This window comes from Manis pentadactyla, chromosome 11 (genome assembly GCF_030020395.1).
Source record: "Manis pentadactyla isolate mManPen7 chromosome 11, mManPen7.hap1, whole genome shotgun sequence".
Classification (NCBI taxonomy): Eukaryota; Metazoa; Chordata; class Mammalia; order Pholidota; family Manidae; genus Manis; species Manis pentadactyla.
In genome coordinates this window covers 104,357,278-104,383,251 of record NC_080029.1, presented here as the reverse complement: position 1 = coordinate 104,383,251, position 25,974 = coordinate 104,357,278, and the positions used below count along the sequence as shown (strand labels likewise).

The 25,974-nt window shown below is 35.5% G+C and overlaps 1 protein-coding gene across 1 annotated transcript in view; it reads left to right on the top strand.

Annotated features, from left to right (window-relative positions):
- Positions 1–25,974, top strand: part of PRTG (protogenin) — a 125,561-nt gene that overhangs the window by 51,534 nt on the left and 48,053 nt on the right. Inside the window, exons 3-11 of the mRNA XM_036919421.2 lie at positions 11,875–12,019; positions 13,718–13,851; positions 15,397–15,534; positions 15,786–15,944; positions 16,557–16,716; positions 17,821–18,068; positions 20,098–20,262; positions 23,340–23,645; positions 24,368–24,556. Coding sequence (XP_036775316.2) covers positions 11,875–12,019; positions 13,718–13,851; positions 15,397–15,534; positions 15,786–15,944; positions 16,557–16,716; positions 17,821–18,068; positions 20,098–20,262; positions 23,340–23,645; positions 24,368–24,556 — 1,644 coding nt within the window. The remainder of the gene's footprint in view (positions 1–11,874; positions 12,020–13,717; positions 13,852–15,396; positions 15,535–15,785; positions 15,945–16,556; positions 16,717–17,820; positions 18,069–20,097; positions 20,263–23,339; positions 23,646–24,367; positions 24,557–25,974) is intronic.

The following is a 25,974-nucleotide window of genomic DNA, read 5'->3' as shown; positions in this document are numbered from 1 at the left end:
TTTCTGACAGAAGATGACCTGAAGAGCTCTTTGTAATGCTTTTCAGTCAAAAAAAATAATGAGCTTGCAGAAGGCCAACTCTGAGTTGTCAGAACTCAGTTGATAAAATATCGAAGAAACAAAGAATTCTCAGATGTTATTAAAGGTGTCTTAATATGGATACAAAAAGAATATACTGGAAAATAATCTAGTCTGTGGAAACTTTGTATCTAGGATCTATTTCTGCAAGTCCCTGGTTCCCAAGTTCGTTACAGAGTTTCTAGCCTTCATTTTGTTTATGCTTATTTGGACATATGTTGTGACCTAAATATTTATTTTAAAAAGCAACTGTATGCCTCTTAGCACCTCGTTGTCAGCATTGCTACAGATTCAAGCAGGATACTCAATTCACTAGCGGGTCAGGTAATAAACAACTTATAGAATAGTTATTATATACTTAGCACAACTGGAAAAAAAAAGAGGTTGACACTCAAGGCATAGTGATTACATCTGCCTTGTGTTATATTGTTTTTGTTAAATAAAGTTTTTCTGTAAAATAACTTTTTATTGAGGTATAGTGGATATACAACATTATATTAGTCTCAAGTATACAACACACTGATTCAATGGACACATTAAAGATTTTTTTAAAAATCTCAATCATATAGCTGGTACTTAGAATTATCATGTATATAAATGTTGAATCACTGTGTTGTACACCTGAAACTAATATAATGTAATACTGTGTGTCAACTACCCTTCAATAAAAAATAATTATCTAAAAAAAAAAAAAAAAAAAAAAAAAAAAATCTCAATCATAATATAAGTTGATCATGGGGGTGGAGCTCAGCATGGAGAATATCGTTCTGTAACATCTTCCTATGTTGACAGTAACTGCACTAGTTGGGGTGAAGAAGTGCAAGTAGCTTTTTGCTTATTATTGATACAATTAATTTTCAACTTGTGTTTGAAACTTGTACCTTAGTTGGTTTTTACCTCAGTAGATAAAGCATCAGTTGCTCTGATGCTCGAATTAAATGATGGATCAGGTCTCTCAGTTTACTTCCTGTTCAGGTCCAGGTCAGTGTTCAAGTCTGAAGACTCAGAGTGAATTGGACCTTATGAGGTAAGAAGTTACAATTGTGTTCTGATTAGTAAAGCCTGGAGTAGGCAAATGCATGATTTGAAAGACCAATATCATAGAAATAAGCTGTAAGCAAATATATTTTACACACACACGCACTCACTTCATGATGGATTCTGAAATTATGGACATTGGAGAATCTGGGTTAGAAATCTCCCTATTTCCTTGATGAGCTACTCATAGATTCTCCCAGAGCTCCTTATTGGTGGTTTAAGAGTAATGGATATAGCCCAAAGGCACTGGAACGTAACTCCTGGCCATGTTCCCCTGCCATTTAGGACTCTGCAAAGAGGGGGTATGGCAGTAGCAACTGGTACAGTCCTTGACCAGGTAAGACCTCTGGAACCCCTGGCTGATCCACAGCGTTAGGAGTACTGGTGTAATCTTTGTATCAAGATTCTGACTAATAACTATTTTCTATTTAGTGAAGAACATTTTAAGTGCAATTCACGAAGAAAGTGATGTTTTTCTTACATTAGGCCGTGAACTTATTTTAAATTATTGGATGGCTTGTCATTGCAGATTGTCTATCCATAATTTTATTTGGGTTTAAAATCAGCATGTATTAAGTATTTTATTCCGTGCACCCTTTTAGAGCATGAGTGGCATGTTACTTTGATAGTGTAATTACACATTTCCAATGTAGAAACATGTATATGTTGCTTTATGATTAAATAAAAGTTTGGAGAACATTTTCCTTAACATCTTTTACCTCTCCCCATTTTTTTCTGACTGTAAATCATAGAAGCAAATGATTAAGTAGACAGGTGAAGAGAAGGATGTCGCAAATAAAGTAGGCACTTAAATTTATTGTGTTTGCAAGGTTGTTTTTAGAGGACTGCGCATGTTTCTTGGGACCTTGTTTCTTGCCTATTTTATAGAGCTCTGGCCTCTTAACAACACTACTTTAATGACTTCTTGTGGGGCTCTTGGTTTATGTTAGCACTGACTGTGGAGGGAACAAAGAGGTCAGGTTTCACAAGGAGGCTGTAGACTTGTAAAATCATACCTAACTAGCAGAAACAGAGTCCACATCAAGAAGAAAACTAAGATGTGTAGAAGGACATGAGATGTTTTGCTGTTTAAATAAGTACAAAATGTTTCCATAATGATGAAAATAGTTTGTTAACTAAATTTTTAGGGGAATCTGGTATTCATTGTAAAGGACTCATTCATTTACTCAGCTTAACACACCACTTTAAAGAAAAACTAGAAAAGCAAAATCTGCTGGGAAACAAAGTTTAAGACAATCACAATATAGATATGCAGCATATTTGCATGCTTTTCTAAAGTTTCTAAGTTTTGGTATAAAATTTTATTTTTTTTTATTGAAAAGTCTTTTTTTTTCAGACATTCTTTTTCTTGTAATTTTCAGATTGAAGGCACTGGTTAGGGAGAGAATCAAGCATGCATAGATCATAGGTGATGTCTACCCAAAAAATGAGAATTTCAAAGTACTAAAAAGGAGGAAGATAAAAATTAAGGATAAGGGATTTATCAGGTAGTGGAGCAATGGTAGACAATGAATGCAGACAAACTTTTCAGTCCTTGCCCCATATAGGCATATAAAATTTATTTAAAAATATAATTACTTTTTCTTAATTATGTGTGTTGTACAAAAATATATAACTACAAAAAAATCACCATAAATAATCCTACCACAAGAGATCTGAACTAATTACCTATCATCTTGTAATCCATCCCCTACTATTGAAGTAGGGGATTTTATCCTCTTCAAATAATTTATCTGTTCACATTAAAAATGGGAAACTTATTTCTGTTTCTCTGCACTTTATGTTGCTTTATGTAAAAACTATATAATCTGGCTTAGAAAAGAAGAGAAAAATTTAAATCTTAGAATACCTCTGCCTTTGTAATGGCTTTAAAGTTTATTTTTATTGCTTAATGGCCACTGGCATCCTTTGTTTGCCTTTCTTTAAGTCATTGTTCTGAAAGTAAAAGCAAAGTATTCATAGCAGTCCACCTCCAGGACCATTATTAGGAGTTTACTAGGTGCCAACCAGGGCCTGAGTACCTGCTCATATCATCATCCTCTGTGTGTGTACGTGGGTACACATATGTATATGTACATGTAATTTAATATTATTATAATATCCTTCTGAATATCTCTCATCTACTGTCCTAATAGCCTCTGAAATGGTCTCCCTCCTTCTCTTCTAAGTTACTTGGCTTTTTGATGATCAAATGTATGTGGCCTTAGAACCAGGAGAATAATATTAAGGGAGTAGCTAATATTCCCATTAGGTAAACTTTTAAGAAAATAGGTCTGTTTTTTAAAATATTTGATTCCTAAAAAATTTTAGACTGAGGTAGTATGATTCAATTCATATGCACCTCCTGTCTTTCCTATCGTCAACAGTTCCTAGAAATAGAGATACTTTCACTTGAGTTGAGAACCATAGATTCAAAATCCTGGTATGCAGGAATTTAAAGGTGTTACTGTGTTTCAGAAATTTAACACATATTCTTACCCAGCTAGAAAGCCAATGCATATTAACTTATACCTGAGCAGTAGAATTGCTTGGAAGTAGAACCACTAATTTTTATCTTCCAGAAAAAGTTTGTAGATCTCAAGCTTTTACTCATGAGAGAATTCACATAAGGTCTCTGGAGATTGCCTGGATTCAGATCTGTTTCTCATTACTAAACTAGCTGCAGAACCTTGAGCAAGTTACTTAATCTCCCTGTGCCTCAGTTTCCTCAACTGAAAATTGGGATAATAATACTTGTGAGGATTAAGTAAACTAGAATATGTAATGCACTTAAGTGCTGTCTGGCAATAGACTATATGTTAAGTTATTGTTAATTCTGTGATTCTTATAACTTCTGTATATGCTTTCATAATACTTGATACTTTTCCTTCATAATATTATCACAGTTTGAAGTTAAATGCTTGCATAGTAATTTAGTTAAGTTCCTTTCTTCATCATTAGACCAAGTTCCCTAAATGTACACCTTCTGTTAATTTTGTTCATCTTTGGATCCTTGGCACCTAGAATGCACTAGGCACTGAATAAATACTTGCTGAATGGATGAATGAACTTAGAAGATATTACTGTAGTCTAAAATTTTTCTAAAATAAGTGTGATTAACAATGGAATACTATTCAGCCATAAGAAAGAAACAAATCCTACCATTCACAACAACATGGATGGAGCTGGAGGATATTATGCTCAGTGAAATAAGCCAGGTGGAGAAAGACAAGTACCAAATGATTTCCCTTATTTGTGGAGTATAACAACAAAGCAAAACTGAAGGAACAAAACAGCAGCAGACTCACAGACTCCAAGAAGGGACTAGCGGTTACCAAAGGGAAGGGGTGGGGAAGGATGGGTGGGGAGGGAGGGAAAAGGGAATTGAGGGGTATTATGATTGATACACATGGTGTGGGGGGGATCATGGGGAAGACAGTGTAGCACAGAGAAGGCAAATAGTGAGTCTGGCATCTTACTATACTAATGGACAGTGACTACAGTGGGGTATGGGGGGAACATGACAGTATGGGTGAATGTATTAACCACTTTGTTTTTCCATGTGAAACCTTCGTAAGAGTGTATATCAATAATACCTTAATTTAAAAAAAATACCAGGTAGAAATACACACAGAAATAAACAAATAAATAAATAAAATAAGTGTGATTAAAATCCTCTTCCGAATTAGGGAGATAGTTAATCTGGACCATTCTGTTATAAATAATTGCATGATTCAAAGCCTGCCAGCATGGGTTAATTACAAACTAAATGAATGCTATGATTATACAGATAATGGGATTGATACTACCCTTTGTATCATAGTTATAATGGAAATTAACTTCTTTGTGTCATAATGTATATGTCTAATAGCAGAGATAGTCACTTAAAAAATATATAACTACATAAGATTGGCTATTTAAATATTGTTTACCATATAAACAGTTTGGTTTTGGAGTAACTTATACCAAAATACTTTTTTTTTTTTTCTTTACAAAAACTAGCCAACAAACCTATTGAAAATGAACCCAGCCAAGAAGAGGTAGAAGTGTGTAGTTGGCATAAAGACATTTGTTCCTTTTGATGTAGTGAGGATATATTCAATTTTTCTAATAATTAGGCTAAGCATTTTAAATATTCAGAAGCAGGGGTTGCTAAGGCATAATGTTTTTTGACAGCATTTAAAATGGATCACATTTTTTGTGAAATTATTTCTCTTTTGGTTTTAGCAGTCACGGGACTGACTTGTAAATGCCTTTGAATTAATAGATGAAAGCCACTTGTGAGTCAAATGCAGCCATATTGAACACTGGTGTATCTCTCTGGGAAAGAGGGGAAATGAGAGCAGAGAGATCAGATGACAGACTTTTTTTTTTAATCCTCATCCCCTCTAGTATGGTTACTATGTATCAATGTAGTAAGATGTTATAGAATCACTGACTATATTCTCCCTGCTGTTCTACCTTCTGGAGACCAAATTATATTGTAGTTGTGAATTACTGTGCCCCTCTATCCCCTTCACTCTCCCCCCACCTTCCTGCCCCAACCCCTCCTCCTTGGTAACCACTAGTTCCTTCTTGGTGTCTATGAATCTACTGCTATTTTGTTCCTTCTGTTTTGCTTTGCTTTTATACTCCACAAATAAGTGAAATCGTACAGTATTTGTCTTTTTCCACCTGGCATATTTCACTGGGCATAATACCCTCTAGATCCATCCATGTTGTTAAAAATGGGAGGATTTCTTTTTATGGCTGAATAATACTCCATTATGTACATGTACCACATCTTTATCCACTCATCTATTGATGGACACTTAGGTTGCTTCCATATCTTGGCTATTGCAAATAGTGGAGTGATAAACACAGGGGTGCATATGTCTTTTTTTATATACAATTTTTTATTAAGGTATTATTGATATACACTCTTATGAAGGTTTCACATGAAAAACAATGTGGTTACTACATTCACCCATAAAATCGAGTCCTTCCCCACCCCCACCCCATTGCAGTCACTGTGCATCAGCGTAGTAAGATGCCATAGAGTCTTCTCTGTGCTACACTGTCTTCCCCATGATAGATGAGAGACTTTTATAGTGGTTCCGGTGATAGGTGTTGGGACAGAAACACAGGAATGGATTCAACATATGTTTAGGAGTTAAATTCAATGGGAACAGGTGACTGAATGAGGGCAATACAGAAGGAGAAGTCAGTAGTGTCTAGCTCAGGTGAGTAGCTAGATAGTGCTATGACAACTAAGAGACAGAGTTTCAGTAAAGTAATAGGGGAGGAAAGCAGATTAGATGTTTGAGATACATAAACCAAAGGAAGAAAAGGAGGCAAGTAGAACAAACTACTCTAGAAAAGTGTTGATGCCATTGGGAAGAGAGAGTAGATAGCTGCTAGACACGTGCCATAAAGACAGGGTTGGAGCCTAGTTCTTTTTGTTTTGTGGTTGGGAGAAACTTAAGCACTTTTACAGGCTGAGGGAAGGAGCCAGGGGAAAAGCTGGACTATGCAGGAGAGAAAAAAAGGAAGATATGTCAGGTTCTCAGAGGTGAGGGGAGAGGAAGGGGTTGTTGCTAGATGAAAGAGTTACACCATGAAAAGTGGCAACTTATTTTTATTGTTGAAATTCAGTTTCATTGTGACTCTTTTTTCTTCAGTTACAGAGGTACCAGCATCCCAAGGAGTATCTGACTTTGTCTTTTTTTGGGAAAAAATCATTTTGCAGAGGTTAAATTTTCAAAAGGGACCAAAAAGTTAGACATATTAGATATAAAGGAGTTTGGGGGGATTTAAAAAAAAATCTTTGTACATCAGACCTTGCTGAAAATCAGAGTGAGATCAAGAAATACCCTTACTTGATGGATGTGTTAATTGACCTTATTGTGCTAATCATTTCCCAGTACATACATATATCGAATCATCACATTAGTAATTGTCAGTTATATCTCAGTAAAGCCAGAGGGAGGATGGAAACTAGATTAGTGATTGCTTAGGGCTCAGGTGGGGGAGGAGATGAGAAGATTAGGGAGTGATGACTAAGGATGTGGGATTTGTGTTTGGAGTGGTGAAATATTCTATAATTGATTACGGAAATAGTTGCTGTCTCACCTGAGGATTCAGCTGTGGGCAAGTCCACTCTGGATTCGGTGAGACTGAATAGACAATAGAACATTTATGGCTAAAAGGGGCTTACTATAACTAAGCTTTATTCTCACATCAGGTAGGTCAAGCGCTAATCCCATGTGCTTCTGTCTCCGCCTCTGACTCAGCCTCTACCCCAGGTTCTGCCTCCACTCCATGCTCTGCCCTCCCCTCCAGCCTCTGCTCCCCTCCCTCCTGCTTTCTTGCTTTCTTCTCTAGACTTCACTCAGTACCAGAGGAGCTCTTTTTCTAGCAATACTGGCAGTAATGGCTTATTGCAAACAGGTATACAAGCATGTGCCTGCAGAGTAGGCTAAGTATTCTACCACCGCATGTATATAACTGGTAGATTAGGTTAGGACCAGGTGGGGATTCTGGCTATGGAACTTCCATTTTCCCCACAGTTGCAAATTCTGTGAATATACTAATGTGATACAAAGAGTTATAAGAAATACATATTTGGTCACTCATATGGTCAGATACATATTTCCAGGTATATTTGGTCTTCATCCGCAGTTCATGAAAACCCTGCAGAGTCTTAAAAGTGAAATGGATGTTTTGTCATGTTAATGTGAGACTTCTGGACTCCACTCAAGGGTAGGGGCTGTAGGTTAAATCAGCCATTGGCCAATAATTTAGTCAATCATGAAACCCTCACAAAAACCCCTAAGAAGAGTTTATCCCTCTCTGCTCTCTTGGATCCTGCTTCTTAATCATGGAGAGCTTCTATGCTTGGGGAACCAGAACACCTGCATGTGCCCCTGAGCCAGGCCCCAGGTTCCACAAGAATAGAGGCTGCTTTATTTGGGAACTTGACCTATGTGTCTCTTCACCTGGCTGTTGATTTGTATCCTTTATGGTATCCTTCGTTAAAGTGGTAAACCTAAGTGTTTTCCTGAGCTCTGTGAGTTGCTTTAGCAAATTAATTGAACCTAACAGGGAGGTGATGGGAACCTCCAATCTGTAGCCAGTAGGTAAGAAGCCCAGGTTAACTGCCTGGGGCTTGCGACTGGTGTCTGGAGTGGGGGATGGAGGGCAGTCTTGTAGGATGGAGCCCTTAACCTGGGGAATCTGGTGCTGCCGCTGGGCAGATAGCATCAGAATTGAGTTGAGTTTTCAAACACCCTGCTGGTGTTCAAGAATTCCTTTGTGTTATACGTGGGAAGACCACCTCCCAAATACTTACACACATTGGAATTGGGTCTGGGAACCTGAAAGGAGTTGTACTACTATTACTGCTGTGTGTAATACTGTTATTATTATATGTGTATGTAGGAAAACACATTGCAACTAAAAATATTGAATCATACACTTTAAATGACTGAATTGCATGTTAATTACATGCTATGTGATTTATATTTCCATAGAACTATCCCACCCACAAAAAAAGAGAGAAATAACCTTACTAAGTTAGAAGATGTATCCATTTAACTTTTAGTTCTCAGAATTTCGCAACTCTATATTTCTAGCACATTTGACCTAAAATGCAAAGTTAGTTCATTTTTTTAATTTAAGTATAGTTGACATACAATAGTATATTTCAATTTAATTCAACAAATACTGTTTTAGTGCTGAGTCCATGCCATCCAGTGTCTTAAGGGATCCCGCAAAGAATATAACTCACTATTGGCCCGGTACACTTGTAGTGTAGAAAGGGAGAAAGGTTGTGGATAAGTGGTTATGGTTCTGGAGGATAAAAGTAGCAATAAAGGGTCTGCAGTGTACACAAGATGCAAGGAAAAGGTTTAGAAACAGCTTTTTAAAGGATGGGACAAGTGAGCAAGGCTCTAAATGATGATAGGATTTCATTAGGTGGACCAAGGGACTACTTAGGGTATTTGAGAAAGAGGGAAATGCTCATATAATGCTCAGAAGTGTGAAATACTGTGGTGTATTCAGAGAATGATAAGTAGGTTAGTGTTCATGGAACATAATTGTAAGAGGTTGAAATGAGGTGACAGGGTTGTGCAGAGAGTAATTAATTCATAAGCAACACAGATAAAATTTGTGTTTTTTGACAATCACTCTGGAGGTAACTCTACTGGCAAGACTAAGACGTTCCTGCAAGACTTCCAGGCAGGAGATGATAGGGACCTCAATGGAAGAGAAGCTAGTGGTGATGGACAGAAGTCAGATATGAGAAAGATTATATATGAGATAAAACACTAATTTGGGTGCTTGATTCATTGTGGGATAATGGAAGAAGAAATTGTTCAAACAGAGAAGGCTGGAGTGACTATTGTTTTATGAAGACTAGTTAAATTATATTAGATTCAGTCTAGAGAGGTAAAAGGTGGGGAGGAATAAGAAAAAATTCCCTCCTTGAAGTCGGTAAATTGAATATAGACTGGATTATCAATGACAAGCAGAAGTAAAAGTCACCTCCTTGAACATGGAAAAGGCAAATATGGGATCAATAAGAAAAATTAGTACATTGTAAAGCAGGCATTAAACTTATGGAAATTTGGATCTTAATTCCCCCAAAATAGGTTTGTTGATTATAGAAACCTAAGCTTACATTGTTACTGAAAAGTCAGGCTATTATGAATGTGAACCTGGTATTTTGGAAATGAATATTACCATTTATTTCCTGATTCTTCAGTAGATGGTCCATAAGTTTGATCCAGAATGAAAATGTGTATAAGTAGATTAATATCCTAAAAAGTGATTACAGAAACAATTAAAAAGAAAAACTGTATTGATTTTTAGAGTTTTATGTTCTTGAATAGTAGCTCTCAAACATTTTAACCTCACTGTTTACACTCTTAAAATGTGTTTTCAACCCCAAAGTGCTTTTAGTAATGTAGATTTTGTCTTTTGATACTTATTAGAAATTTAAAAGGAGAAATGTTTAAACTACTCATCAGTTAATTTTAAAATGAAAATATTGATCACATATTAACATAATACAATTAATAAAACACACCTGTTTCCTAAAGCAAAAAAAGTTTAGTGAGAGGAGTGGCATTGTTTTACATTTGTGCAAATCTCTAATTCATCAAAAGAGAACTGGATTCTCACACATATCTCCAGCACTGAATCTGTTGAACTTACCCATCATGTAACTTCAGAAAACACTCTACGCTCAAGAGGAATGAGAGTGAAAAAGGCAAATGATGGTGATGATGACAGTGGTTTTGACCTTGGGATCAGTGGATTGTCAATGACAACAGCTGTTTGAGAACTGTTCTTAAGCAGACGTTTTTTGTTACATACACAAAAATGTATTACTTTACCTCCACTCCACCCTTTTTTAGAAGTAGATGCTCCTAGGAATATTTTTACCATCATTCTCTGACTTTGTCCTATACTCTAAAGGTCTGTGATCCGTTTACAGATTAATGAAGTCAAGTCCAAGGCAGAATTTGTTGGTCTCCTGTGACCTTTTACCCTTTCCAGTCTAAAGAAGCATCAGTCATGTAGACCTTATTCTCTCTATTTTTCTTCATAACTTCTCACTTTATTGATAAACCATAAAGGCATGTATGCTTTTTGAACTGGACTGTGATGAGGAGCAGTAAGACTAAAATTGGAGTCCTTTATATCCTGGAATACTTAGCAGAGGGAAGGAAAACCACACTATTACCTGGAGTCTGGACTCTGTCAAAATGTAAAACCATGGACACTGATGACTAGCTCCTGGAGGACTGCCTAGAATGGTAAAGAAGAATTATCTCTAGAAAATATTAACACGTCAAGATTTGTATCCACTTTGGAAATACAAGTCTAAAAATAAGTCTCTCTACCTTTTATTAGTCGGACACACCATGTGTCTTCTCTCTCTCTTTTCACATTCTGCTCCATCAATACCACTTTCATGTGATTCCAAACACAGGGTGACATATCTGTGTCCAGTAAGAACCAGGTCTTTGTTTTCATTAAGGTATCTGTAGAATCTCACCATTTTCACTGCCACCACCCAGTTCTGTCATTCCTGTTTAAATAGCTCACCCCATGTAATAATGCCTGATAGATTTTTTTAGATACTATTGCTATCATGACACTCCTTTGCTCAAAAATTTTCAGCGATGTCTTAATTTGTATCATGGTACAAATCTGCTTTATCTCTTCTCTCCACTTTCCATGAACCCTTAATCTGAACTATTCTACAATACTTCATCCTGTTTCCTTACAATCCTATGAACACAGGCTGCATATTTCTTCTGTGCTTGCCTTCATGTTATTCCTTTCACCTGGAATGTCCTATTTTTTAGACAGGCTTTTACCTGTCTAATCTGTCTTTATTGATTTCCCCCTCTTCTGAAACATAAATTCTTAATGCACAGCTTGGTATGTATTTATATACCATTATTAATTATTTTTCTTTCAGTTATGTTCTTTTTTTTTTTTCTTCAAAATAGTCAAGTTTCTTGAGAACTTTGTTTAGAGTTTCATCCTAGGAAAGACCAGACTCCTTGAGCTGGCAACTGCCCAGTGGTTTTTCCAAAATTATTTCCTAAATTATCTTTGTGCTAGTTAACTTGGGTTGGTTTATGTCTGTCTGGGCAGGAGTTCAAGTCTGATAAATAATATCTAGCATAATGTTATTTTCAAGTATAGCATAGTATAATAGTGAATATACTAATTCTGAATTTGTTAAACTTTATCTTACAGCTATTTCTGCATTTGAAGTTCAGCCACTTTCTACTGAGGTCCAAGAAGGTGGAGTTGCTAGGTTTGCATGCAAGATTTCATCCAGCCCTCCTGCAGTCATAACATGGGAATTAAATCGGACAACTGTACCTATAACTATGGACAGGTAAATGCAGCTTTTGCCTTTGGAAATGATGTAGAAGTGACAAAGACTTCCTTCTGAGACTATAATAGAGAAAGACCATTCTGGAGCTGATTTTTATTTATGGTAGCAATAATCAACTTTGTAAAGACATTTCAAACTTAGGCAAAGAATTAGATCATTGGTCTTTGGCACATGAGGCATAATTCCTGATTTTTTAGTTCCAAACAGAATTCACGTAGCCTGTTTTACCACTTTCCTCCAAAATCTTTTTCAACTGTGGGACCAGCTGAGTATCTGGATTGCAGCCCAAGGGTTTAGGAAACCCAGTAACACTTTTCAGTGTTGGTGTAAGTGTTTCCCATGGACGCCCTTGTAGCTGCCCACTTCTATCTCTGACTTCCACTTTACAGCCTCTTCTACACTATGCACACCTGCACACTCTTAGCACCCTGGTGGTGGTTGAGGTTTAGGGATTAAGAACTTGGTAGCATCTTCAAAAGATTGGATTCCTATCCTATTGAGTAGAAGCTTTCCTAAGTAGGCAAAAAGGTTTATTAATATGGCAGGACACTGAGAAGGGAGAATTTATTCAAAGAAGTGCTTTAAAAAAAAAACTTACATTCCAGTGTATCTTAGGGAATACATAGAGATTAATAGGTAGAAATCAGGAATTTGAAAAAATCATACTAAGCTTTTGACCTCTAGTTACCTGTATGTAAGTTATGATGTCAAATGAGATTCTCTATGTGAAATTAGACCATTTCCCAAACCACATACTGCATAACTATTTATGTTTTAGAGAGCTGTAATAGTGACCCAAAGAAAAACAATTCAATCAAGCTAATATTTTTTTTTTGAGAGGGCATCTCTTATATTTATTGATCAAATGGTTGTTAACAACAATAAAATTCTGTATAGGGGACTCAATGCACAATCATTAATCCACCCCAAGCCTAATTCTCAACAGTCTCCAATCTTCTGAAGCATAACAAACAAGTTCTTACACGGTGAACAAGTTCTTACATAGTGAATAAGTTCTTACATGGTGAACAGTGCAAGGGTAGTCATATCACAGAAACTTTCAGTTTTGATCACGCATCATGAACTATAAACAATCAAGTCAGACATGATTATTCGTTTGATTTTTATACTTGATTTATATGTGAATCCCACATTTCTCCCTTATTATTATTATTATTATTATTTTAAATAAAATGCTGAAGTGGTAGGTAGATGCAAGATAAAGGTAGAAAACATAATTTAGTGCTGTAAGAGGGCAAATGTAGATGATCAGGTGTGTGCCTATAGACTAAGTATTAATCCAAGCTAGACAAGGGCAACAAAACATCCATGGATGCAGAAGATTTCTCTCAAAACTGGGGGATGAGGTTCTAGCCTCACCTCTGTTGATCCCCAATTTCTTACCTGATGGGCCCCCTGTGACTGTGCCTGTCTTAGGTTGTTCCTCCCTTGAGGAATCTTACCCGTCTCTGGCTAACCAGTCATCTTCCAGGGCCATACAGGGAAATGTAAAGTTGGTAAGTGAGAGAGAAGCAATATTCTTTGAAAAGGTTAGTCAAGCTAATATTTTTAAAGGTCTTTAAAGTATTGCATCTAGCACTTTTAAAAGGTGTGTATATTAAATCTTATCATGGAATGTATGTTAAAATAAATATGAAATCTACTACAAAAGTTTAATTATCTTTCTTCTTATAACAGGATAACTGCCCTACCAACAGGAGTATTGCAGATCTATGATGTTGGCCAGAAGGATGCTGGAAATTATCGTTGTGTGGCTGCTACTATAGCCCATAGACGTAAAAGTATGGAGGCCTCTCTAACAGTGATTCCAGGTACCACACAGAAGTTGTTTTTCAGTTTTTATTGGTTCAGCTATTAACTCTTCTCCCCTGGCTATGATAATATGCTACAAAGTAGTACTTTAATTTCATTTAAAAGATTTAATTTCATTTAAATTTATTTAAATCATACTTGGAAAATGGTCATTTTTATTAGGCAGCTTTTTTTCACATGCTAACTTGTGTTATGTCATGTCATAAGCTTTAAGAAAGATTAAATATTTATTTGTAACTATTTCACTTTTTAAAAATATATAAAATGCAAAAAGTGCAAAAAGAATAATCATCACCTATTTCCACCAGAATTGTCTGTTGTCAATAAAGGCATATTTATTTCCAGTTTGGTAATTTTTTGTTTGTTGTTTTAAGAAAAATCATGACTTACATTTTGCAAAATGATGTGTACTTATTATAAAGAGTAATGTCAGTAAAAGTAAAAAATTTTCACATTAAACAAAAAAAATTTTTTATGAACAACAAAAAAGCACAATTTACAAAAATGTATGTACAAAGATATAGGCTTAAAAATATCCCAATTCCAATACTGAGAAATTATCACTGTCAACATTAAGTAAACATAATTTTCTGTATTTGGCCATATGGGAATATAGTTAGAAGGGAACTAGCTATAGAGATGACTATGAAGAAAAAAATAACGTATTTTATTAAAATGGAATTATATATAGATCTAACTTGTATTTTAAATAATTAATTTAAGTGTACTTGAATATAGTGGAAGAAAACCTGGACTAAAGACATTATTGACCACCACATGAATGTTTACTCTTCATAAGGATACTACTTCATAAAAGATCCTTTGGGGTTAAAAAAATTATTTTGAAAAACATTAAGAAACAAATTATATTTTCAATGCTATCTTTAAATTTTAGGTAGTGCCTATTAGCTTCCTGTTATGAAAAATAAACCCACTCCCATACTTCCATTCTCCCACTGTCACATCAATTCTTAACAAGATTAGAGAAAATATTAAATAAATGTTTGAACCTCAATTAAAAGTGAATGATATGGAAACAACTTAAATGTCCATCAGCTAAAGAATGTTCTATCCATAGAATCAATTAGTATTCTATTTTATGCAGTAAAAAGAAATGAAATACTGCTACATGCTGTAACATGGATAAAACTTGGAAATATTATGCTAAGTGAAAAGAAGCCAATCACAAAGACCATAATGTATGGTTCCTTTTTTATGAAATATCTAGAACAGTCAAATCCAGAGAACCAGAAAGTGGATTAGTGGTTGCCAGGCTATCGGGAGAAGAGACTGGGGAGTGACTGCCAATGGCTATGTGTTCCTTTATGAGGTGATTTAAATGTTCTAAAATTGATTGTGGTAATAGTTGCTCAACTCTCAAAATACTAAAAATCATTGAATTACACACTTTAAATGGGTGAACTGTAACGTGAGTTACATCTCAACAGTAATTTTTTTAAAAAGAAAAATAAGAATATTTTAACTAATTTTATTTATATCTTATTTATAATTTATTTTTATATCCTGCCTTCTCCTCCCCAAAGCAAAGGAGTCTAAATCCTTCCACATACCAACCATTATAGCAGGTCCACAGAACATAACAACATCTCTTCACCAGACTGTTGTTTTGGAATGTGTGGCCATAGGAAATCCCAAACCAATCATTTCTTGGAGCCGTCTGGGTAAGTCTTCTCAGGAAAAAAAAAATATTTTCCTTAAACTTTGTTCATTTGAGTGAAAATGATAGAACATTTATTTTATGTGCAAAACACATGTTTAAAATTTAAGTGGCTTTTGCGTTTTTGGCATTTCGTTGTGTACAGGAAAGGTTTTAGTACAGAGAATTTTATACTTTTTATGATATGGGATAGTGATCTTCTGACATAATTTTAGATCATATATTTTTTTAACTGAAGTATTCTTTTTGAAATAGATCACAAGTCCATTGATGTCTTTAATACACGGGTACTTGGAAATGGTAATCTCATGATATCTGATGTCAAGCTGCAACATGCTGGAGTATATGTTTGTCGGGCCACTACCCCGGGCACACGTAACTTTACAGTTGCCATGGCAACTTTAACTGTATTAGGTATGTTTTCCTACATCCTGCAATCAAAAGAATCCTACATTTTAACAATTGCTGTCTCTCATTCATAGCTTACTAATACCTTTCTTGAATTTCATAGCATTGATATGAAGTTTGATACAATGTGTCATAATCCAATGATGGGGCTTTTTCCCATAAAACTCATGTTAGAACATAATTACCATTCTGAAGTCACCATCCTGTTTGCCTGCATATACCATCATGTTCCTTCTTATTTAAGCTTCCCTTTTATCTCTTCCTCATCCCCCACAAAGCTATATACCAATTCACCAATCTAAAATTTTAATCTGTTGGTTGTCTGAATGCATTTGCAAATAGCTGCATATTGGGCTTAGTTAAGTAGGATTACTGTCCACATGTTTTTACTGTTTTTATAGATGGTCTCAATAGGGAAAGCTTGGGAGAAGTGGACATCTAACTGAGCAGTGCAGAGAGGCATCTGGGTAGATATATGTAGAGACAGGAGGCTCAGAATGTCAAATATTTTTAGGGATGGGATTTGTGTCATTTGCTGTATTCTTTTCTTTTTTCTTGACTCTGTATCATTCCTCTTGGGACCACAGAAATATTTTTTTCTTTTTTCTTAAAAAATAGCTCCTCCTTCATTTGTTGAATGGCCAGAAAGTTTAACAAGGCCTCGAGCTGGCACTGCTCGATTTGTGTGTCAGGCAGAAGGAATCCCCTCACCAAAAATGTCATGGTTGAAAAACGGAAGGAAGATACATTCAAATGGTAGAATTAAAATGTACAACAGGTGGGCTATGTCACTTTGCTACTACTTTAGATAAGATATAATGGCTTTAGTAGTTTTTGTGTGAAATGGCTATAATATAAAATGCCTAAATTATCTTGGTATTTTAAGCTAAAATAAATAAGAAATTAAGATGACAACATCAGCATGCCATGGATCCTTTTGTATTTTATATGTGGACCGTGGAAGTAGTAGATTTACAGCTGACCCTTGAAAAACATGGGTTTGAACTGCATAGTTTCACTTATATGCATATTTTTAAAATAAATATTCGAAAATTTTTTAGACTTTTCCAATTTGAAAAAAACATCTTTTCTCTACTTACTTTATTGTAAGAATATAGTATATAATACATGTACAAAATATGTGTTAACTGTTTAGTTATCAGTAAAGCTTCTGGTCAACAGTAGGCTATGAGCTGTTAAGATTTTGAGGTGTCAAAAGTTATATGTGGATTTTTGACTGCACAGGGGTTGGCACACCTCACCCCCACATTCTTCAAGGGTCAATTGTATAGTGAAATGAATGTTGAACAGTTCCCCAGACCTGTGCTCTAATTCTGGTAAGCCAATAGCTAAGTTATTAGCAAGCATATTAACCCTTTGGTGTCTCAGTTCCTTCTTGCATAAAATGAGGAAATTAGAAGGAAATAATTGAATCTAAGAATTCCTCCATGGTTCAAATGCAGTGATTTCAAGAATTCATTTTCATTAGTATAAATATGAATCTTCTTGTAACATTCTCATATGATGAATGAAACTTTAAAAAGTTTTGTTGACTTCAATTTTATGATATTGCAATACTATATAAATTAGATGCTATTATAAGTAATATACTTTCTTAATAAAATCCAACTTTGAAAAAGTGATTAAGCTTGTCACCTAAAACAAACAGGGTTTGGATATGACAAGTACTTATTTATGTAGACTCAAAATAAGAGTAATTTTAAGCAATTTTTATAGATTTTTCAGCAGGGCTGATTACAGATTTTTGTTCTTATAGCTTTTATCTCTAAAATGAGAGTGTACTTAGCAAATGTTTAACTGTAGAATCTTAGATTCTTTTCTTAGACTTTTTCATTCAAATAATTTTTTTTTCTTTCCTCAGTAAATTAGTCATTAACCAGATTATTCCTGAAGATGATGCTATTTATCAGTGCATGGCTGAGAATAGCCAAGGATCTATTTTATCTAGAGCCAGACTGACTGTAGTTATGTCAGAAGACAGACCCAGTGCTCCTTATAATGTGCATGCTGAAACCATGTCAAGTTCAGCCATCCTGTTAGCTTGGGAGAGGCCACTTTATAATTCAGACAAAGTCATCGCTTATTCCGTGCACTACATGAAAGCAGAAGGTAAACAATTTAAGGAGTGTTTAAGTGCTACTCGTTATTGAGGATTTGTTTTCAGGATGAATGATGTCAAATGATCTGCAAAATATTTTTGAAGCTCTAAGGCGTTTATCTATTTTAATAAAATAATCTATGACCTGTGTGTCAATTTTTGCTAAATTTTGTATTGTAGACTTTGTGTATATAGGTATACTTTAAGATTTTTCTGTTTTAGAAGTATCACTTATGTTTGCTAAAAATTACAGAGTGGTTTATGTACTTAAGAATGTAATTCCAGCCAAGATATAAATAGGTTTATATTGCCAATATACACATGTGGTTATATAGTAACAGTGTTGTAACGACTTAATAATATAATATGGTGCACTAGTCACTATAGCATGTTATTTTTAAAGGCAGAAGTAACATCAAATTCCCCATAATTTATATATTTTGAATGTTTTCTGAAATCATATAGAACTCTCTGAAAATTGAGCAGGGTGCTCTTTATTGATAACTCATTTATTATATGAAAGTAGAAATCAAATGTGTTTTAAAATTTTTATTCAGAATGATTAATTCCATTTTCTGAAATCTTTTATCTTCATATTTTCTTTTGGCAAAAAAAAAAAAAAAAAATAGACAGAAAGGAAAACAACTTGTAAATCCTAGAAGTTTCTCTGTTGATTTCTCATAGAAGCCATAATAGAGGTTCACAGATTTTAGTTGTATGCAGTCAGGCCTTTATGCAACAGACATAAAAACAAATTCAAACACCTAAGGAGTGGTGATAGAATAAAATTGTAGGAACAGGTAGGTTTGTTGTTTGTTTTTTCGTACTTTGAAGTAGTACTTTGCAAAGGAATATTTTGAATTTAAATCAGGGGTCATGGTAGCAAGAAGAATGAAAGTCTGATAACTGTGCATGTTGGAGTGTGTTAATTCCCTTTTTAGTGATTTAAGAAGGTAAAAGAAATAGTGGTTGTGGTGGAGACCACTCTTGTTCGCTATTATGGTTGTTTCATTAGAGCCTCCACATGCAGCTCAGTGGTCTATTCAGGGACAGAACAAGGCTTTTTAATTCAAACTTAAGGACCTTGTTTGATAGGTCAGAAATCGTACTATGCAGTTCCTAATTAACGAGCCATTAGCCAGTCTGTTGTGAAATGCCTGTAATCTTGTCTAATTAAAATGCAATCAAGTTAATTCAGAAATGTGGGAAAACTTAATAGTGGAATTTGCCTTCTGTATTGTTTATAAATCCAGTGTGGGGAGAAGGGGCTCCGTCCTTAGAGAGTTTGATTAAGTTGACATGCATTTACTGTGAATTGTTTGCCAGGCACAGTAGCTCCCAGTGCTCTTGTTCCACTTTTCAGGTTTGCTCTGTAGGAGTTAAATCCCACAAAGACAAATCCCCTTCAATACCTTGCCATGCATATTTTATTAAGAACTACTGAGAATTTTCTTCCTCTTTGAAAAAAAAAAAGCTCATTGTGAAACAAAGCACATTGAATCACATTCTGTGCCTCCCAGTTCTTTTACTTTGAATATAAATAAAAGAACAACTTGTGTCAGTCAAATTTAATAGAATCTCTAGGGGCAAAATGAGATCTTTTGCAGGACAACTTTTGGTTTGGTTTGTTTTTATAAAGAGTAGAGCCATTGCCTTCCCTACTGTCGTTCCATTTATGTTTAAAAAAAAAAGAAGTCATGAATTTAAGCAAGTACCATTTACAGCAGTGTTCTATAATGTTTAGTACTGTGTTACTGCTGTACATTGTCTCTGCTATGCGTTCTGACTAGATGTTAAGTGAAGTTTAGAGAAGATTAATTATTTTCAGTTTGATTTATTCAGCAACAATTCAAACTAGTAGTTTATAGCAAGAGGTGGTTACTTTTAGAAAATAAAAACCTGGGGAGGCCACATTTTTTTTGAAGAGTCACAAAAGATAACAGAGATTAGACCCAAAAACCAGTGTTTCACAGTGTGGGAAAATGGTCTTAATTTTATTTTGAATATTCATAATTTTTAAATATTGATTCCTTAATCTAGGTTTAAATAATGAAGAGTATCAAGTAGTCATCGGAAATGACACAACTCATTATATTATTGATGACTTAGAACCTGCCGGCAATTATACTTTCTACATTGTGGCATATATGCCAATGGGAGCCAGCCAAATGTCTGATCATGTGACACAGAATACATTAGAGGATGGTAAGAAAACATGATTCTTAGTCATTTAAGTATGAACATTAATACGCTTAATCAATTTCAATGAATATATGTTTTAAATTGGAGAAAATATCCTTTTTGCTTAAATAAATAGGTGTGGTAACCAACAGGCTATTTTGCCATTTCAAATCTGACACTCAGATTTTAACATTAACATGATCAGTCTAAAGAGCACTTTTAAAAAATAATTTATAGTATAAATTTTAAAAATTAAGGTATCATTGATATGCACTCTTATGAAGGTTTCATATGAAAAACATTGTGGTTACTACGTTCACCCATATTATCAAGTTCCCCCAATACCCCATTAAAGTCACTGTCTATCAGTGTACTAAGATGCTGCAGTCATTATTTGCCTTCTCTGTGCTACATTGTCTTCCCCGTGACCCCCCCACCCCACACCATGTTCTACCAATCATAATACCCCTCAATCCCCTTCTCCCTCCTTCCCCGCCCACACTCCCCCACCCCTCCCCTTTGGTAACCGCTAGTCCCTTCTTGGAGTCTGTGAGTCTGCTGCCGTTTTGATCCTTCAGTTTTGCTTTGTTGTTTATGCTCCATAAATGAGGGAAATCATTTGGTACTTGTCTTTCTCTGTCTGGCTTATTTCACTGAGCATAATACCCTCTAGCTCCATCCATGTTGTTGCAAATGATAGGATTTGTTTTCTTCTCATGGCTGAATAGTATTCCATTGTGTATATGTACTATATCTTCTTTATCCATTCATCTACTGATGGACAGTTAGGTTATATTCATTTCTTAGCTGTTGTAAATAGTGCTGCAATAAACATAGGGGTCTTTTTAAATCTGAGATCTTGCTTTCTTTGGGTAAAATCCTAGGAGTGGAATTCCTGGGTCAAATGGTATTTCTATTTTTAGTTTTTTGAGGAACCTCCCTATTGCTTTCCACAATGGTTGAACTAATTTACATTCCCACCAGCAGTGTAGGAGGGTTCCCCTTTCTCTGCATCCTTGCCAGCATTTGTTGTTCCTAGTCTTTTTGATGTTGGCCATCCTAACTGGTATAAGGTGATATCTCATTGTGGTTTTAATTTGCATTTCCCTGATAATTAGCAATGTGGAGCATCTTTTCATGTGCCTGTTGGCCATCTGAATTTCTTCTTTGGAGAATTGTCTGTTCATATCTTCCACCCATTTTTTAATAGTTATTTACTTTTTGGGTGTTGAGGCATGTGAGTTCTTTATGTATTTTGGATGTTACCCTCTTGTCAGATATGTCATTTACAAATATATTCTCCTATACTGTAGGATGCCTTTTTTGTTCTGCTGATATTGTCCTTTGCTGTACAAGAAGTTTTTTAGCTTGATGTAGTCCCATTTGTTCATTTTTGCTTTATAATATAAACTTGAATTGAAAAATTCTTGTATTGTCATTGTATTTCTCCAAGTTCCCTAGTTAAAATTGTAAATACTTTGCAGGTTTTTTTTTAACTGAGTAGAACAAAATGTGAATTCTCTAGCCATGAATAAATATAATGATAATTACATATTGAGTATATATAATGACTGGGAGTCACAGGTTCTGAATCTTCTGAAACTGGTAGCTTATGAAATTCAGTATCTGTCAGTTTTTAAAAATTCTTAAAAAATCAGCAAGCCATTAGTTTATTTTTAAATACAATGTGCTTTTTTCTACTTCGGGATGTAAATATTACTTGTTCAGTTTGTTACCTGACCATGGGTTGGAATTTGAGTTCAGGTCCTTCTGAGGGCAAGCTTCCACCCAGTTATCATAGGGGAAAATCCATCCATTAAGATAGTCCTGGAGATTTGATTCTCTCCTGCTGACTCTTCATCTTTCTCTACATATACAGGGCTTCTAGAAGGCCCATTTTTGTACCTTGCAGTGTAAAAAGGGAATTTTTGGACATATGCTTATTATACCATTCACTGTCTACAGATATTTTCTTATCCTCAAAAAATGGTCCACCCTTAGTTTTCAAAAAATTTTAATATAAATGGCACTCAAATGTTTTTCTTTGTTCATTTCTTCTCAGATCTCTTACTTATACCTCTATAATGCCAACTGTTTAGATGTTTATAAGTTGAGAGTTTGACTAAATGAAAATTATCACTGCTCTTGACACTGAATTCCAAATTTCAGTTTTAATTTAAAAGTCCGTTCCATTTTAGAGTGAGCCACAGTACATAGGAGCTCTCTAGTTATCTCATTACATTAAATAACATCTGGCATGCATATTTAAGGTAAAATGCAGGCTGGTGGGGGTTTTGGGGTTTTGTGGGGTGGGGGGTTGGTGTATGAGGTATATTTTGCCCATATCCTTGAAGAAAATGAGCCTATACATAGCAAGCTACTTGTTAAAGCCAATTCCAGTTAAGTTATAATCTCAAAGTTTTTTTTCTTTGAAGCCCTTCCTTACTCTGCAACTTTTTTACTTAATGAAGTTTTTTGTTTTCTGCATAACACACAGACCGGTGACAACAGCTTTTCAAACTTCAGTATCAGTCTCTCTCCTCATTTCCTAAGCCCATACTTCTCAGACTGAGATGTGTGGGTCTCCTCAGGTGAACACTTGTGCACAGCACATACAGTGAACATTTGTGGAGTGCTTACCCCTGCCTATTCTAAAAACCTTCCCTCCATTATCTCATTTAACCCTATGATAGAAGAACTACTGTTACGTGACAGAGTCCAGTACAGGGCTAAGAAGGATCCCTGTACTGGATGTGTCTGGTCTGCCTTGATCTGCTCTTTCACTTTTCAGGCATTTTGGTGGGATTATTTGAGAATAATTCTCATATTTGTATGAATATTAAGTTATCTCATATTCATCCCAGACAATAACAAAACAATCACAACAGTGGCGGAAACCTTGCGTTATTTGATTCTCTATGCTTGGCCTTTTTACTGTTTTTCCTTTTTTTTTCTGGTTTGTACTCTGCTTGACTGAAAACCTCTGCTAGGGCTGAAAAGTATCTCCAACATTGCTATTTAGAGAATTCAATAAATACAGTGTGCTAATTGGCAATTTTGATTCTAAATATTTTCAACCACCTGTTTTTTTTTATGTGTAGTTCCCCTGAGACCTCCTGAAATCAGTCTGACAAGTCGAAGTCCCACAGATATTCTTATCTCCTGGTTGCCAATTCCAGCCAAGTTTCGGAGGGGCCAGGTGGTGCTCTATCGCCTGTCTTTCCGCCTGAGTACTGAGAATTCCATCCAAGTTCTGGAGCTTCCAGGAACCACACATGAGCACCTTTTGGAGGGTCTGAAACCTGACAGTGTCTACCTGGTACGGATCACTGCTGCCACCAGAGTGGGACTGGGAGAGTCATCAGTGTGGACTTCTCACAGGACCCCCAAAGCTACAAGCGTGAAAGGTAAATTTCTAAAAACTGTTGAGGAACAATAGCAGTATTTTTACCTTTTTTCTTATTAAGTTGTGTTGATATTTAAATTTTGTTTTCTGAATAACAGTATTACATAGATCATGGACTTAACTGAAAAAAATTCTTAACTTTTTATTGATTAGCCCTTTTTTTCTGAGTTCACTAGTGTGTAAAACTTTTGATCAATTTGCTTAGAGAATCCTTCCAGACACATTAGTCCAAAGCAAATTGAATTACCAAATGTTATGTATTAATAGACCTAACGAATATTATAGGCATGTATTATAAAAAATCATTGGTTTAACAGAAAGACCCTGAAACTAGGAAGTTATAGATCCTCCTCTTTTACTAATGTGGAATATAACATGACTGGGGTTTTTGCTGTTAATTGAGAATAATAATGCCTGTTCTATCCCAGAGGAATATGGAGTAGTCAAAATGAGGATGTACTTACTGCCTCTTTGAAAAAATTAAAATATACGAACAGATTTTGTTCTTATTCATATATCTTAGGGTTTTTTTTAGGCATTATTTTATACATTTTAATTCTGTCTCAAAGTTTAATATGGAATTTTGAAAGTTAGGTTAAAGTATAAGTGTTGGAATTGAATTTTTTTCAACTTCTGGTTTAAAACTGAGAGGTCTGTACTATCTCATGTTTTCCTATGGAGTCTGCATTTTCTTGTACATCTATTTCTGGTGAATTTTTCTAGCACCTAAGTCTCCAGAGTTACATTTGGAGCCTCTGAACTGTACCACCATTTCTGTGAAATGGCAGCAAGATGCTGAGGACCCAGCAACCATCCAGGGCTACAAGCTATACTACAAAGAGGAAGGGCAGCAGGAGAATGGACCCATCTTCTTGGATACTAATGACCTTCTCTACACTCTTGGTGGCTTAGGTGAGTGAGCCTGTAGCAGGCTTTTCCCATTCTCCTTCCTCTCTGACCAATTGAGAAAAATGTTATTAGATGTAAGGCAGTGTGTTAAAATGGTAAAAAGAAAAGAATTGACTTTACTATGTCACTATGAATATCCTGCTGCTTAAGTCAGTGCCAGACTTTGACTTACTATTGCGAGTGACCTGACAAAATGTCAAGTAACCATGTTATCTTTCTATCTTTTCTCCACCTCTGGGTATCTGCTTTTCTTTCTAAAGTTCACGTCTGGCAGAGTGAGATCCTGATCAATCATTGTGAGTGTGTGGTGGATGTAGAATAGGAATGTAAAATAGGAATGTCACCAAATGATCAGATAATACATAGTAATTAAGTTCAGTCTGGAAATTGCCCGAGAGTGGTATGTAGGTGTGTTACTTTACATGTGTAAAATGTATCTAAATTATGTACAAAATAATGCTGTTACATATGACCTGTGTAACTGGAAATATTTACTTTAAGCAGCTCTAGCCCAGAAACACTAGGGGAAAAGCACTTAACTTTGTGCTTGGGTTCATCAGAGTTGTGAAAGACATTGGTTTACACCCTATTCATCATGTTTTTGCAGCATGAAAGAATTTCATGATGCAAACATGTTTAGTTATCTACTATAAATACATGAGTATAAATGGATATATACTCAAGGTGTAAAATGCACATTTAGCTATTTGTTGCTCATTTTCACCCTTATGTGCAAAGCTGCAGCTTTATGATTACCAACTAAATTCCCACTGCATTGCAGCACCTTCTACACCTGCTGGAATTTTACAGTGCGCTGTGGCTCTCCCTGTCACAGACGGCCCTTTGGAGTGCAGGAAGGGAAGAGGCACAGTGGTCCCACCGTGGACTGCTCCGTTTATTTCCCTGGCCTTTCAGCACAGCCATGAGGACAGTAAGAAGCAGCAGTGGGAGTCTGTTTGCAGAAGCAGGAGCACAGGACCCCATCTTCCCATGCTGTGCTGTAGTTTTCCAGATGGTGTTTTGCTTATAATCTTGTTATGTCGGATTTTAATTTAATCTGCATTTGGTTAAATAAGTTTCTGTATTGATCCCTGTCAAACAGCTTTATAAATGGTGAGAAGTTCCATATGTTCCAGGGTTACCTTCCTTAAGTCCTTGTTACTGAGATGATGTTAGTCCGACCTACCATCACCAAAGTCAGCAACATTTATCCCTAGTCGTGGCTTCTGAGTGTGTGCTGCCTTTCCATATGCGTATCATTTATTCAAAAAAATTTTATGTGGCATCAAGGAAGAAACAGAATTTGGGAAAAGTGCTGGTGAAAAATCATACCTAAAATTGAGTACTTCCACTTTCTTCACTGTTAAGGAATTAGAAGTATGTTGCAGACACAAAAGTAGGTTCATAGAACACTCTTCTTG